Source organism: Loxodonta africana, chromosome 7, assembly GCF_030014295.1.
Source record: "Loxodonta africana isolate mLoxAfr1 chromosome 7, mLoxAfr1.hap2, whole genome shotgun sequence".
Lineage (NCBI taxonomy): Eukaryota > Metazoa > Chordata > Mammalia > Proboscidea > Elephantidae > Loxodonta > Loxodonta africana.
The window spans coordinates 10,211,499-10,226,173 of NC_087348.1; the positions used below are offsets into that span (position 1 = coordinate 10,211,499).

At 59.1% G+C, this 14,675-nt stretch overlaps 2 protein-coding genes across 14 annotated transcripts in view; one reads left to right on the top strand and one right to left on the bottom strand.

Moving 5' to 3' along the window:
* Positions 1-3,922, top strand: part of NRXN2 (neurexin 2) — a 119,094-nt gene extending 115,172 nt beyond the window's left edge. For 6 of the 13 annotated variants that reach the window (XM_064287847.1, XM_064287849.1, XM_064287848.1 and 3 more), the window contains one exon: positions 773-3,921. In XM_064287847.1, coding sequence (XP_064143917.1) covers positions 773-1,659 — 887 coding nt within the window. In that variant the 3' untranslated portion in view covers positions 1,660-3,921. Of the gene's footprint in view, positions 1-772 lie in introns of all 13 variants that reach the window. The other 7 variants (XM_064287850.1, XM_064287855.1, XM_064287858.1 and 4 more) reach the window with 4 other exon arrangements.
* Positions 3,923-8,017: 4,095 nt separating this feature from the next.
* Positions 8,018-14,458, bottom strand: SLC22A12 (solute carrier family 22 member 12). The gene is given in 10 exon segments (XM_064287860.1): positions 8,018-8,081; positions 8,571-8,774; positions 9,007-9,115; positions 9,997-10,211; positions 10,827-10,942; positions 11,110-11,233; positions 11,916-12,113; positions 12,115-12,309; positions 12,853-12,956; positions 13,907-14,458. Coding segments are annotated over 10 exon segments (1,731 nt in total). The 5' UTR covers positions 14,309-14,458.
* Positions 14,459-14,675: the final 217 nt, after the last annotated feature.

A 14,675-nucleotide genomic window follows, 5' to 3' on the forward strand; every position in this document is an offset into this window, starting at 1 on the left:
TCCTCCACCGCTCCCCCACACACTGATACCAAGTGGCGGTAACACTTCCTCAACCCGAGCCTGCACTGTGCAGATTTCAGCTTTGTGTTTAAGGAGGGGGAGAGGGCACAAGTGAGGGAGGAGAGATTCAGGAGGAAGCAAGTTGTCCAGGGAGAGAAGAGTGAGGGAGGGAGATACCAAACAGATAGACAGAAAACGTTGTACGGAAAAGTTGTTTTTTTTCTTATTTTTTCCGGGAGAACCCGCTTACACAGCTCTGTTTGTAATTTTTTTCTTCATGCTAAAATCACACGGCCTATTTGTTGATGTAAGTTGCCTGAATTCCGTGGTATGCTATCTTCTTTTTTAAAAACAAAAGCAAAAAAGAAAAATCTAGAAAAAAACCCTAAAAGATACCATTGTTAGGTTTGTTTAAATGCTGCTGTTGTATCTGTTTTTTAAAGCCTTAAATCACTAGAGTTTGTTTTTTTTTTCTGTTTCTTTTCGATTTCCTTTCCTTTCTGTTCCTTTTGGTTTCTTAAGACAAACCAAAGACCAAAACTCAGAGAGCCACAGAGCCCTGCGTGGGGTGCCCAGGGCATCCGAGCCGCTGCCCGCTTAAAGTGCTGGGCTCCGGCCGGCTGGCGGGCGGGCCCGGCCCGCTCTAGTCTCCGCCAAAGCCAATTGGAACCGATTTGGGTGTGTGAGGCTGTTATTTCTCTCTCTGTGCCGGCCGCCTGCATCCTGCGCCCTCGTTGACGCCCTCTCTTTTCTCTTCTCTCTCTTGTTCTAGGAGGAGAGTTAATATTGCCCATTATCACGGAGGACTCCTTAGACCCCCCTCCTGTGGCCACCCGCTCCCCCTTCGTGCCCCCACCCCCCACCTTCTACCCCTTCCTCACGGGCGTGGGCGCCACCCAAGACACCCTGCCCCCGCCCGCGGCACGCCGCCCGGCGGCCGGGGGCCCGTGCCAGGCCGAGCAGGACGACAGCGACTGCGAGGAGCCCATGGAGGCCTCGGGCTTTGCCTCCGGGGAGGTCTTTGACTCCAGCCTTCCCCCCACGGACGACGAGGACTTTTACACCACCTTTCCCCTTGTCACGGACCGCACCACCCTCCTGTCACCCCGCAAGCCCGCTCCCCGGCCCAACCTCAGGACAGATGGGGCCACAGGTGCCCCTGGGGTGCTGCTCGCCCCCTCCGCCCCAGCGCCCAATCTGCCAGCGGGCAAAATGAACCACCGAGACCCTCTACAGCCCCTGCTGGAGAACCCGCCCTTGGGGCCCGGGGCCCCCACGTCCTTCGAGCCGCGGAGGCCTCCGCCCCTGCGCCCCGGAGTGACCTCAGTCCCGGGCTTCCCCCATTTGCCCACAGCCAACCCTACGGGGCCGGGGGAGCGGGGCCCGCCGGGCGCGGTGGAGGTGATCCGGGAGTCCAGCAGCACCACGGGCATGGTGGTGGGCATCGTGGCGGCGGCGGCCCTCTGCATCCTTATCCTCCTGTATGCCATGTACAAGTACCGCAACCGCGATGAGGGCTCCTACCAGGTGGACCAGAGCCGTAACTACATCAGTAACTCGGCCCAGAGCAATGGCGCCGTAGTGAAGGAGAAGGCCCCGGCCGCCCCCAAGACGCCCAGCAAGGCCAAGAAGAACAAAGACAAGGAGTATTATGTCTGAGCACCCCGGCAAGCACTGCGCCCCACTGCCATCTGCCCCTTCTGGGAGTGCCTGGGAGGACGGTTGCGGCCCTCACCCTGCCAGGGGCCTTGGGGACCCACTACCCGCAGCCTCAGACTTCTCTCACAACGAGGAAACGCAAAAAAAAAAGAAAAAAAAAAAAAGGAAACCCCGTGCTCTTCCCCTTCCTCCTAATGTTGGAGGCGGCTGTCCCTCTGGCTCTGCGCAGCCAGGCAGGCCATGTGCTCACAGCCCTGGGTTGATTTTATTTTTTTAAGGGGGGTAGTTTTATTTTGGTGGGTTGGGTGGGAAAGAAGGCTGGGGGTTTTGTAAAGTGCCCACTACTCGTCCCCTTAATCCCCCACCATTTCTCTTCCACCCTCTGCCCCTCCTGCCTTCCTTCTCTCCCCAAGCCCTCCAGTCCCCACCCCAGGCTTGCTGTGTCTGTCCCTACTCTCCTTCTCCACTTCTCCCTTTTTGTGTGTCTGGTTTCTCCCTTCCTTTCCTCCTTTTGGGTTTCCAGAGTTGGTGGGAGAAGGGCGGGAGGGTGGGCTGAGTAGCCCATTGGGTGGGTGGGGTGAGGCTGGGCAGTGGGGTTGTCCTTTGAATGCCCCAACCCCACTCGCTGGAGGAAGCCCTGGCCTGGTGCCGCCCAGGGAAGGGGCTCGGGTCTGGCTGGAGGCCCATTCTGTTCTGTGCCACCGGGCAACGTGCATTGAGGGGGACGCTGTTGGAGGAGCAGGGGTGGGGGGCGGGGGGAGGGAAGGCAAATGCAGATATATATTACAGACAAATACTCTAGATCCTCGAGCCACAGGGAGGAGGGAGCAAGGCATTGTCCAGACTGCTGGGGCCACTTGTCTGCCCACGGGCTCCCTGCTCCCCTGGTTTTTTTTTCTCTCTTTGTTAACAAACGTGTCTGAGTCTTGGAAAACATCCCAAACCCGGAAATGTGTGGGAAAAAGAAAACAAAAACTTTCCAAATCCCAGCGTTCCTGTGCAGTTTGTTTGGGGGGGGTGCTATTGAGACACTGGTCCTGGCTTTGGGCTGGGGTCTGGGCCCAAATTCGGACCCATGAGAGCTGGTAAGTTGTCCCCAAACTTTTGGGCTGAACATGGCTTTGAGCTCCTCGGGTGGCTTGTCTTTGTCCCACCCTCACATCACTGCTGGGGTGAGGATAGGGACAGAGAACAGTCCCCAGGCTCGTGGCATGGCTGATCTCTGCCTCTGGCTCTGCCATCTTTTTGCTGAGCTCCCTGCCACCACCCCACCCGAGAGCTCAGCTTCTCATTAAGAACAAAGAAAATCAGGTGCTGCAGAGTTGATTCCGACTCATGACGACCCTATGTATTACAGAGGAGAACTGTTACATAGGGTTTTCAAGGCTGTGACCTTTTGGAAATAGATCACCAGGCCTTTCTTCCAAGGCACCTCTGGGTGGGTTCTAACCAACCTTTTGGTTCGTAGTTGAGTGCTAACCATTTGTGCCACCCAGAAACTCCCATCTTCTCATAAACTCATTGCCATCAAGTCATAGCAACCGTATAGGATAGGGTAGACCTGCCCCGTGGGGCTCCCAAGCCTGTAAATCTTTATAGATGCAGACTGCCACATCTTCCTCCCGCAGAATGGCTGGTGGATTCGAACCGCTGGCCTTTCTGTTAGCAGCCAAGCACTTTAACCACTGCACCACCAGGGCTCCTCCGCTTCTCATAAAAAAATACCAAACCCATTGCCACTGAGTTAATTTCGATTCATAGTGACCCTAGAGGACAGAGTAGAACTGCTGCTTAGGCTTCCAAGGAGCGGCTGGAAGATTCAAACTGCCAACCTTTTTGGTTAGCAGCCATAGCTCTTAACCAACCACTTCACCACCAGACAAATCCCAGAGGTGTGGACACCATGTTGCCCCCTAGTGGCTGAGGAGGGCCTGCCTCTCTGGGCTCCTGTGTATTCCAGGCACTGCCTGGATGTAGGACTTCTGTCACCCAGCCTTCCAACCACCCTTGGAGGGAGGCAGTGCTATTCCTGGCTCAAGTGACTGGCCCCAAGGTCCCAAGGCCAGTCAGTGGCTGAGTCCAGATTTGCCTCCAGGAAACTCTGTGGGGCAGTTCTAATCTGTCCTATAGGGTCGTTATGAGTCGGAATCGACTCGACGGCACTGGGTTTTGTTTTTTTGTTGCTAACTCCCAAGCTTATGCCTCTTCTGTGTCTCAAGGGGACTGGACCCAGGAAAACCTCCCCCCTCCCCCCCGCCGCCAGGTTCGCTCTGATTCACTGTGGGCAGCCCCTGGGATGGGAAGCCTGACACGGGCCAGGCACTGGAGCCCAGAGTGCACACCTGGCTCACAGGTGTTTACTGCTCATGCAGGGACTGGCATATGTGTCCACGGGCCCTTTAAGAGATGGCTGTGTACTCATCAAGCCTCTCAGGTGCAAGGAACAGATGCTCCAAGCTTGGGGTCGTAGTGAGGACCCAGATGGCCGGGCATCCTCCGGAGAGCAGAGTGTGAGGGGTATGGACCTCCAGGGTGAGGGCAGTAGGTTGTCAGACCCCTGACATCTGGTGGTGACTTGCCATGCTCCCGTAGCTCAGGTCTCCTCCTTGACCCACCTGCTTTTCTGCCTCCTGCTTGGTCCCTCTGCCCTCCGGTCGGCTCACCATCACCCTTCCCTGCCGATGCTGCATCATGACCTCCGTCTGCAGCAGCCTGGCTGCCGGCCAGCTCATCTGGAGTCTTCCAGTTCAAGAGTCTGGCCCATCTTTAGCCAAGGCACCTCACGGGGCCCTTGGAGTCAAGGCTGGCTGGTGGCTGTGTGAGCCCCACCCTTCAGCTGGGGAAGGCCCCTCAGCATGGTAGGTGCTCCCCTGGGTGCCTCTGCCTGACTTCAGAGGCTCCAGTCAGCCTCACCCCTTTCCCTCCATCCCCAGGGAAAAGCCTCTCTTGGGACCCTCACCACCAGGGGTGTGCTACCAGGAGCCCTTGGGAGTTGCTTACAAAGACCTATCAAGGGTGGAAGAGCAGGTCCCACCTCCCACCTCCACTCCTGGTCTGCATTTCCATGTACTTGGCCTCTCCTTTTCCCTCCAGACCAGACCACCCCCAGGGGTGCGGCTCCTGGCCCTGCTTGTCCCCAGTGCTGCTCACAGCCATGGGGACCTGGAGGTCAGCCTCTCCAACCAGCAGTAACTGCTGGGCAGTCTTGCCAAGATATCCTGTCCCTGTGCTGGTGATGACCTCAGCCTGGGGTCCTCTGTTGCCGATCTTGCTGTCCTAGGGATGGAGACCTATCTGGGGTCCCCCCTTCCCCCATTACCACTAGCCAAAGAGAATAAAGGCAGGCAAGAGCTCCTTGGTGTCAAGAAGGGAAGGGGCATCCTCCAGAAGTTTCCAGAATGGCCCTGCACAGTCTGTCAGGGTAGGGGGAAGAAAGAGAGACAGGCCAGGAGTTGGAAGAATGGCCCCAGATGCCATATGGCTGTCTTATGACTCTGGGACTTGTTTTCCTCTCTGCACACCGAGGCTGAGGGCTCCTGTCACCAATGGTGTGGCTGTAAGAGGAAAGATCCCTCGACTCTGGCACTGACTCAGTTTACCCATCTGTAAGAGACCATCACTGTGGTCTCAGCTCCATTAACCTGTGCATCTGAGGCTGAACTCAGAACCTGGCCTGAGCTGGGCTCCTCGGGGTCCAGCTGGCCTGGCAGTGAGAGCCCCCTGAGAGTCCCCAGCAGCATCTGGGGTGGCAGTAGTTCCAGGCACCTGGGCTCCCTGACAATTAGTACACACTGGGATGTCTCAGAAGACTCCACCTCTCCACCTCGGGTGGGGGACCAAGGACAGGGGATCAGAGAAAAGTTGGCAGGGAAATCTGGCTGATGCCCTTAGACCTGAAAGACCAGCCCTGGCTATGCCCCCAGGGGAGGAAACACCTGCCCAGCCAGCTGCGGGAGCTTCTGAGGAAGCCCCTTTCTGGAGTCTTGCCAGGGCAGTCTTGTCAGGAGGTCCTGTCCCTGTGCTAGTGATGGGCTGGCACTGCTCCTCCCCACGTCCTCCTGGCCAGAGCAGGAGATGGACAGAGTGGGTCCTGGGCCCCTTTCCTCAGTCCCTGCTGCCTGAGGCCTGTTGCCATGGGGATGAGGCTGTGTGTAGGGAGTGTCGACAGGTACTTCCTTCCCACCCAGAGCCTTTGGCCCCTCACTGGGGGTGCTCTGGCAGCTTCTGAGGTCAGGAGCCCCTCATGGTGGGCCTCAAGAGTGGACGTGTCGCAAATAAAGGCGGGCCCTGTGGGCAGCACCCAGCCTGGGATGCAGGCCTTCAGCTACTGCTGAAGGTGCCCCTTGTCCCTTTCAGGGCCCACTCAGCTACTTTGATGCCACTCACCCCCCAGGGCCCTCCCAGCTTCCAGGACCTGGTCAGTTACTGGAGGGATGGCAATGTTGGAAGCAGACAGACCTCAGGTCCCAGAAGATTGTGATTAACTGAAAGGCGAGGCTGGGGGAGCAAGTTCACTCTGAAGTGACCACTTGGAGAGCTGGAGGGACATCCCAGGGGAGAGGAGGAACCATCCTGCCCTAGTCCTAGGTCCTGCCTTCTGGAAGTTTCTGGGCACCCTGGGATCCCAAGAATGCTGAGCAAAGATGAGAAAGGCAGCTGGGCCTCAGACAGACAGATGGACGGAAAGTTCAGGGAAGGCTGGGACACCCTCATCTTTAGGAACACGATCCCCGCCCCACTCCCCTTTGTCCTGGGGCCTTCACTGAGGGGTGGCCATAGGCAAGTGGCTTGGGGACATGGCTCCCAGAGGCCCTTCTGGAGCTGGAAAAGAAAGGGAAGGGGCTGCAGCTGACAGGACCAGGCCAGGGAGTGATCTGGGTCTCCTGGGGACAGGAGCTGTTTTCTGTTTCCCTGGAGTTTCTGGTTGACCTTCTGTGTGAGTGTGCACGTGTGTGTTTCTGTATGTGCCCATGTGCATGTGCGCACACGTGTGTATGCACATGCCTGTGTGCACGTGTGTGCGTGTGCACGTGTGTAGAGACGTCACTGATGTTGGGGGGAGGGGTGCAGCCCTCTGCTGCAGGTGCCTGGAAGGATGCAGAGACCCCGTGAGCACAGCTCAGGGTAGGTCGCTGGTGGGGGCCCCAACTGGGTGGCGATTGGCTCCTGCCAGGACCACATCTCCATCAGCCAGGCTAGGGGAGCTTGGGGAAACCCAGTTCCCCCTAGGCCCCTGCACTGTGCTTCCCATGAGCCAAGCCAGTGGACTCCATGGTCCCAGCTGGTTCTGAGCAGGAGGAGGCCCTGGCTCTGCCCCAGAGAAGCAACACTGAGGGTCCAGACAGTGAGGCCCGAGGGCCGGCCAGGGACTGTGGCCTGAGCTGGGCTCTGGAGACCTACAGCCCAGGGCTGAATCCCAATCCTGCCCTATCCTAGCTGTGTGTCATGAGCAATCAATTTCTCTGGGCCTCAGTTTCCCCATCTGTAAAATGGGGACACCATCTACTTTGCAGGGTTGAGGAGACAATGAGACGAGGTGATGCCTGTGCGGTGCTCACACTAGGTGCTGGGAACCGCAGGGCCTCTGGCCTGCGCTCGGGAAGCCGGGCCCCAGCCCTTCACAGCTGCGGGGAAAGGCCTTCCCAAGAGGAGTGCCAGAATCCTCCTCTTCCCAGGTGTCTTCCTCTCCCCAGCCGGCAGATGCAGGAAGCTGACCTCAAGTCAGTGCAGGTGGCCTTTATTCACTCCTTCATCTCCCTGCACTGGTGCCCACTCTGGGCGGCTCTGTGCTGGGAGCTGGGATTCTTGGGCTTCCCCAGCCCTCTGCGAACTCACAGGCTGGTGGGGGGAGGGGGCGGGTACCTGGCCCTGGGAGGAAGGGCCACTGGCCTAGGTCTGGGAGGCCGAGAGGGAGAGACGATCAGGCAGAGATGGTGGGGAGGGGGCTCCAGGGGAAGATGTACCACGGGGACCGGCTGTGTGGCTGAGGTGTGGAGAAGGGGGAAGAGAGGGGTCACAGCACTCAGGGTCCAGGGCTTTCCAGAGGAAGCTGAGGAGCGGAGATGCCATTCCCTCTGCCTCTGAGCTTGGTGGGTGGCAGGGGCAGTGAGGGGAGCACAGGGCCCACAGGGCAGGCCCCCCCACCCCCGGACCTGGTTGCCCTCCCAGGGTGGCATGCATGGGGCAGCCTCCCAGCCAGTCATATCACCCAATGGCCCTTCTATGTGGAAGACGGCTCCTTGGACAGTGAGGGGGCAGCCCTGGGAGGGGAGCGAGGACCCCATGTCAGCCCGTGCCCCTGGAAATCAAGGCCTCTGCTCTCTCTCCTCCACCTCCTCCACGGCCCCATGGCAGGGACCTAAAACCACGTGGATTTCAGGACAGGGTGGCCCTGTGTGCCCTGGGCTGCTTTCTTCACTGCCCTGTTCAGGAAAGACATGGAAGGGAGGTGTGGGGATGTACAATGCCCCCGACCTGGTACCTGTGTTCATCCTGAGGACTCGGGATACCGCCACCATGCTCTTGGGAATGCAGGACCAAGGATTCCAGAACACGTGATGGGGGAAGTGACTGAGCCCCTGTCAGCGATCTGGGGGCTTTACTGGTAGCATCTGTGGTCTCTGAGGACTCCCAGCAACAGCCACTGCAGCCTGGTGCTCCACCTCACAGGGGGCAACCCCCTCTTCCCCTTGGCCACTCTCAGTGGAGCTGGGCAGAGCTGGCCCTTTGTGGCATCCATGAGGAAGGAGGAGCAAGAACAGCCCAGCCTTAGTCTCCACCCTCCCAAAGGTGTGCTGTGTGACTTCAGGCCAGCCCCACCCCTCTCTGGGCCTCTGCCTTCCCTTCTGTCAAGCCAGCCCTGCTCTGTGGCTCTCTGGTGGGAGGGAGGGGTCCCAGGCTGGTCCACTCACGGGCGCTGTAAGTCCTGGATGGTGTCAGGTAATGGCAGGCTCCGGGTCTCGGGCAGCAGCAGCGAGGCCAGGCCGGTCAGCACGGGCACCGCCCCATACACCAGCAGGGGTATCAAGGGGCTGTACACAGCCAGCATGCGGGTCAGGGGCCCCAGGATGGCCCCCCCACGAGCTGCCATCTGGCCCAGGCCCACTGCAGTCATCCTGCCAGCAAGATGCATGTGAGTGACTGGTCTGCCCGCTGTGGCCTTGCCCTGTCAGCCCAGGGAGACGTCTCGGGCCAGGCTGGGCCAGGAGCACCGGGGCAGCCCTGAGACCACATGGAAGAGAAACTCGTGCCCAGACATTGGGCCTGAGGGAAGGCCACCCCAGCCTGCCCCTGGGAGGCCACCATGCCCAATCCAGGACGCCCCTCTTGGGCCCCGCTCCCCCTCACCTGAGCACGGTGGGGAAGAGCTCACCACTGTAGATGGTGACACAGGTGAAAGCAGCCCCCACCCCGCCCAGCCCCAGCACGGCCAGGGCTGAGCGCAGGGCCTCCATTTCTGTGGACAGAGGTGGATTAGTGGGGTGGGTGGCAGGGCCAGGGTCAGATGCGGGGGGTTGGGGGGGGGCTCCAGGCCTGTCTCTCCAAACGTCTCTGATTCATCTCTACCTGGGGGTTCCCATTGCTATTGTTGTGTGCCCTCAAGTCGATTCCGACTCATAGTGACCCTATATGACAGAGTAGAATTGCCCCACAGGGTTTCCTAGGCTGTAATCTTTTACAGACAGAACCCTAGTGGTACAGTGGTTAAAGCGCTCGGCTGCTAACTGCAAAGTCTGTGGTTCAGACCCAAGAGCCGCTCTGTGGGAGAAAGACGAGGCCAGTCTGCTTCCTTAAAGACTACAGCCTTGGAAACCCCATGGGGCAGTTCTAATCTGTCCTGTGGGGTCACTATGAGTTAGAATGGACTCAAGGGCAAGGGGTTTGGTTTTTGGTTAATTTTTGCAGAAGCAGACTGCCAGGTCTTTTGTCCTGAGGGTTCGGACCGTCAGTCTTTGGTTAGCAGCTGAGCACTTAACCATTGCACCCCAGGCCCCACAAATGAGCCATGTCCTAAATGACCTCATGAGCACAGTCCCCACCCAGTCACCGAGAGGCTTGACCCCTCCCTCTCTTTCCGCCTCTGCCTCCTCCTGCAATCCACCCTAAATTCTTCTCGCAGTTTTTCACAACGCTGCCCACTCCCCATCCGACCTCTCAGTGCCGAGCACAGACCACCACCACCGTCTCTCCCTAGACGCCGCCCCTTCCCCGTCCCCCAGCCTCTGGTCCAGTGCCCTCTGAAGGTGGGAGGGGAAGGAAAGGGTCTCTGTTCCTGGCTCAGGCCCCCAGGAAGGGAAGCCCCGCCCCATGGTGCCCTGCCCCTGCTCGCCCGCTCACCACGGGGCACCACCGTGTTGGCCAGGATGCAGAGCCCGGCCAGCACCAGGGACGCGGACTGTGTGGGTCGGCGGCCCAGGCGGTCCAGCAGCAGCAGGGTGCCTGTCTTGGCCGGGATGTCGACCACCCCAATGAGGACCTGGAGCAGGAAGATGTTGCTGCCTAGCGCCTGCAGGTCCAGGGCCAGGCCATAGAAGGTGAAGCCAATAGCAAACCTGGGGGCGGGTGGAGTCAGGTTGAGGAGGGGGCTGGTCATGTGCTCATTTCTTCTCAGATCCGATTCCTGCCTGCCCTTCTCCCACTGGGCTCTCTATGGGATGTGTGTGGGGGCGGGGGCGAGGGTGTGTGTTGGGGGGTGATCTCTTCGGACTACATTTCCCAGGTTCCCTTGCGATGTAGCTTTCGGTTTGGTTTGGCCAATGGGAGGCTCTGGTGAGAGACTGGAGGTGGGACAAGGGGAGAAGCCCGGGAATTTCTCCCTTCCCTCTCTGTGTTGGGGAATTTAATAAGGGAGAGATTCTACACAAGGAATTTAATAAAGAGGATTTGTAACAAAGGTGTAGGGATAGCTGAAAAACTCCTTTATTAAATTCCTCTTACTAAGTCCACCTGGCGTGTGACGGGACCCTGGCTGACAAAGGGGAAGTTGGCTAGGCTTCCGGAGTGGTCCCCGAGTCACTGCCAGTGGGGCCGGCAGGGGAGGCAGTAGAGGGCCCCTGGCTGGATGCCCCTAGAGCCCTGACTCCAGCTTCTCAGCTGTCGGCAGTCCCGGGGGTGGGCCGAGGCCGAGGCTGGGTGTGGGTGGAGTGGGGTGTTGACAGGGCATCTACCAGCATAGTACGGAGGGATAGGTGCGGTGGCGAAGTCTGGGTGTGCGGAGCAGGTCACCCACGCTGGCAGGAGCCTGGCCTACGCCCAGCTCCTCCTGCATGGCTGAGAGCAAGACCTGCAGGGAGGGGGTACTGTCAGCACTGGGGACACCCAGGTGGTCTCACTCCCTGAAGCCTTCCTCCCTGGGAGCCGAGCCCTCGGTTGGGACCTGCAGCTGTTTCCCAAGTGTGGGACAGGGAGAGGGTGAGGGTCTAGCCCTGGGGAAGGCTCGGCCTCCCTCACCTCAGTGGTCAGCGCCTCCCCTGCTGCCCTCTTCCTGTTGATGTCAGCCACCCTCTGCAGCTCCCGCAGGCCCCTGGCCAACCTGCCGGTGATGAGGAGCCAGCGTGCTGACTCTGCCAGCCACCTGGGGGGACGAGGAAGTCACTGCCCTGCCTCACTCTTGGCCCTTTCATCTCCTGCCTGGATGTAAGTCTGCCCCCTGCAGCCTACCCCTGCTCCCCCAGCCCCCTAACACTAACCTGGCCCCACTCCCCTCAACATCTAGCCCGCCCTCCACATTCGCCCCCAGCCTGCTGAGCGCCTGTAGCTCCCACACGCTGTCTGGCTCCAGGCTTCTGCCCAGGAAGTTCCCTCAGCCATCCATGCTGTCCCCAAGGAGCAGGGCCAGGGTTGGGCCACCTGTTTCCTACCCACCCAGGCGCTGGGGTCCTTGGCATTTGCAGGGGAGAAAACAGGGAGATTCAAGGGACACATTAGAGGTAGGGTTGACAAGATCCGGTGACTGAGTGGACTTGGGGGGTGGGAGAAGAGTGAGATGTCATGGCAGCTCCAAGCCCAATACCTGGGTGGGTGGGGGTGCCCTCCAAGTTGGGAAAGCCTAGGGCAGGAACAAGTGTAAGGAGGTGTTAGGTTTGTGAGTCTAAGACCATATGGAGGTGTCCCGGAGGCAGTTAGGGACACGAGGCTGCAGTGGAGATTTGGTGTCTGGCAGCCTTTGGATGGAGTTAGAGCCCTTGGCATGGATGAGGTCACTGGCAAGGGAGTGTCCACCTATCTGGGAGAAGGGGCTGGGCTGAGGCACCCACCAGGAGTACACAAAGCTGAGGAAGAAGGGAACAGAGACTGTCAGCTGCAGCATGGCCCAGTCGCGCACACCGTAGGCCACAGCAGCCATCAGGGCCTGGCCGAAGCTGAAGCCCAGGGAGTTCAAGGTCATCACCAAGGGCCGGCCTGGCGCTGATGTCCACTCCATCACTGCAAGGAGACGGGAACAGGTCAGCCTTGTGCAAACCTTCGCCTGCAGGGCCTTGGGTCTGGGTCTTACAGAGTGTGGCCGTGTTCATCATGACGCCTGCCACAGCAAAGGCCACCAGGAAGCGGAGCAGGCAATACACAGGGAAGGTGGGGGCAAAGGCAGTCGCGGTGCCCACTGTGGCCAGCTGAAGGTAGCTCCAGGTCAGCACCAGCCTGCGTCCAAACCTGTGACAGAAGAATACCTGGGGTCCACAGTGTGCCACAGCACCTGGCATGGGGGTTGGGACCTCTGAGAGCCCACCTTTCACTGCTGGCTGTGTTGAGATGAATGTCAACAAGACACCCAGGGCCAGACCCTCATTCTCCAACCCTGGAAGGCTTATGAGCATAAAGAAACATGTCCCTGACTCTGAGCAGAAAGAGAGCTCGCTCTCAGCAGGGGATGCGTTCCCCGTCTCCAGGAGGACTCAAGCAGGTATGTGGCACAGCAGGTTTCAGGAATGAGTGGTTGATTGGAAGCAATGACCCCCCTACAACCCTGAGAGTAGAGTCTGTGAAACTGAGGCTCAGAGAGGGCACACCCTTGCCCAAGGCAGCACAGCTAGAAGGTGGCAGGACTGAGGCCAATATCCAGACATTCTGGCTACACGCAGAGCTTTCTTCCTTGAGGCTGGCTGCAAAGGGGGGTCAGGGGCTGGTCAGGTCAGAAGTCTAGGGCTGCAGTGATGGCAAGGAGTTGGGAATCTGTTGGAACCAGGTGGCACTCACCTGTCGGAGGTGTAACCACACATAGCAGCTCCCACCAGGATACCAGCCATGTAAATGGACTGGGCCATGGGCTTCAGGCCCTGAGAGTCACACACCAGGTCCCACTGGAAGGGAGAGGAGAGGAGAGAGCTAAGCTCAGGAGCCAGGAGGGACAGAGGAGCTAGATGAGGTTTTGGGCAGCTGACCTGGTACTTCTAGGGCCATCTAGACCCCTGTGGGACAGTGAAGGCACTCATGAATGTGGCTTTGCCTTGTGAGAGGTTTCCGGTCACTGCTTGCCTAAGCCTCTCCATGGTTCCCTATTGCCCAATGGGCCAAGGGTCAATCCCTGTCTAGGCCTTGCCTACTCTGCAGTCACCACCCCGAGCTGGTGTTACCCGAACCTTCCCTCTGTTCTTTATACAGCCCTGCTTGCGGAGATGAACTGCCCCTCCCCGCCTTCCAGATTGACCTGGTGCCCCTTCTTCTCTGGAAAGCCACCTGGAATGCCCTAGCCCCAGCTGGGTGCTTCACCTGCTGCTCCCAGGGTCCTCAGGGAGACCTGTGGGCGGGCCCAGTTCCCTGTTAGATGGGGAGCAAGACCACACCTCATCCATGTGTCTCCGGCACCCAGCCCAGGGCCTCCGTGATTCAGCAAACCCTTCACCTGAGTCCGTATCTGACAGCCGAGTAAAATGGGCTGGGCGAGGTGGAGTGAGCTGCCTGGAGTTACAGCTTGGAGGTGTGGGCAGGACCAGGCCAAGAGGAGGCCAGCAAAATCCCAAGTGCAAATGTTAAAGGGGCACTCGGGTATCCACCCAGCACTCCCATGAGCCCACCTCCTTAATGCTTGCACTCGGACCTGTTGCTGGCCTTCCCTAGTCCCAGCCCCAGAGACAGTCTTTGCAGACCAGCTGGGTTCTACGTTACCTTCTAGGATGGTGGGACTGAGGAGGGGTTAGATGCCAGTTCCCAGGACTGGGCCATTTTCAGGCCAGCCAACTGTGACCTGTGATTTTCACCTCTAGGGTGTTAGGACTCAGGGTGTGTATGTGTGGTGGGGAGAGGCCCTTACCTGGGTCACAGTGGTGGAGGTGAATGTGCTACGGTCATAGACCCAGCCGTCCATGCACGGCTCCGTGGCAGCCTTGCTCCAGTTGGTGGACATAGCGTTGGGGTCCAGAAGCTGCCACTGTGGGTGGCGGAAGCGGCGACACCGGTGGGGTTCTTGGTTGGGGCCAGGCGGGATGGAGATGGTCAGCAGGGCCTCAGGGCTCAGGGTCCCGGGTACACTGGCCTGGGCTGTGCTGTTGTCCAGGAGTGGCACCCAGCAGCGGTGGCTGGGCACGGCACCTGAGAAGTTATCCAGCATGTTGTGCATGGTAACCCACATGATGGGGGCCACCAGGGCCACTGTCTGGAGAACCTGAAACCTGCCCTGGCTGCCCACTTGGTCGAGGAGTTCAGCAAACGCCATGGGGCCTCCCAGGGGACCCGGAGGAGACACCCACTTCCCAGAGGGCAGCCTGTCAGGGGCCACCCGCCTTGCTGACCCAGAGCCACTGCCCAGCGCTGTTACTTGGGGCAGCTTGAACGAGACTGGAGTCCACTGACATCTCCCAGATACTGTACCCTGGGACCTCCCAGAAATGTTAAATTTGGGAACTGGGGAAAGTGGAGACTGAGGTCACCCTGGCCAGAAATTAAACTGTGACCAGGTGTCACTTATGGAACAGGGTTTAGTAATCATTTTCTCAGTCAAAGTTTAACCCACTCAGAGAGAGACGTCCACTCATCCATGCCTTCCCACCATGTGTCGGTGCTGGCCAGTGCCTTTCTGTCCT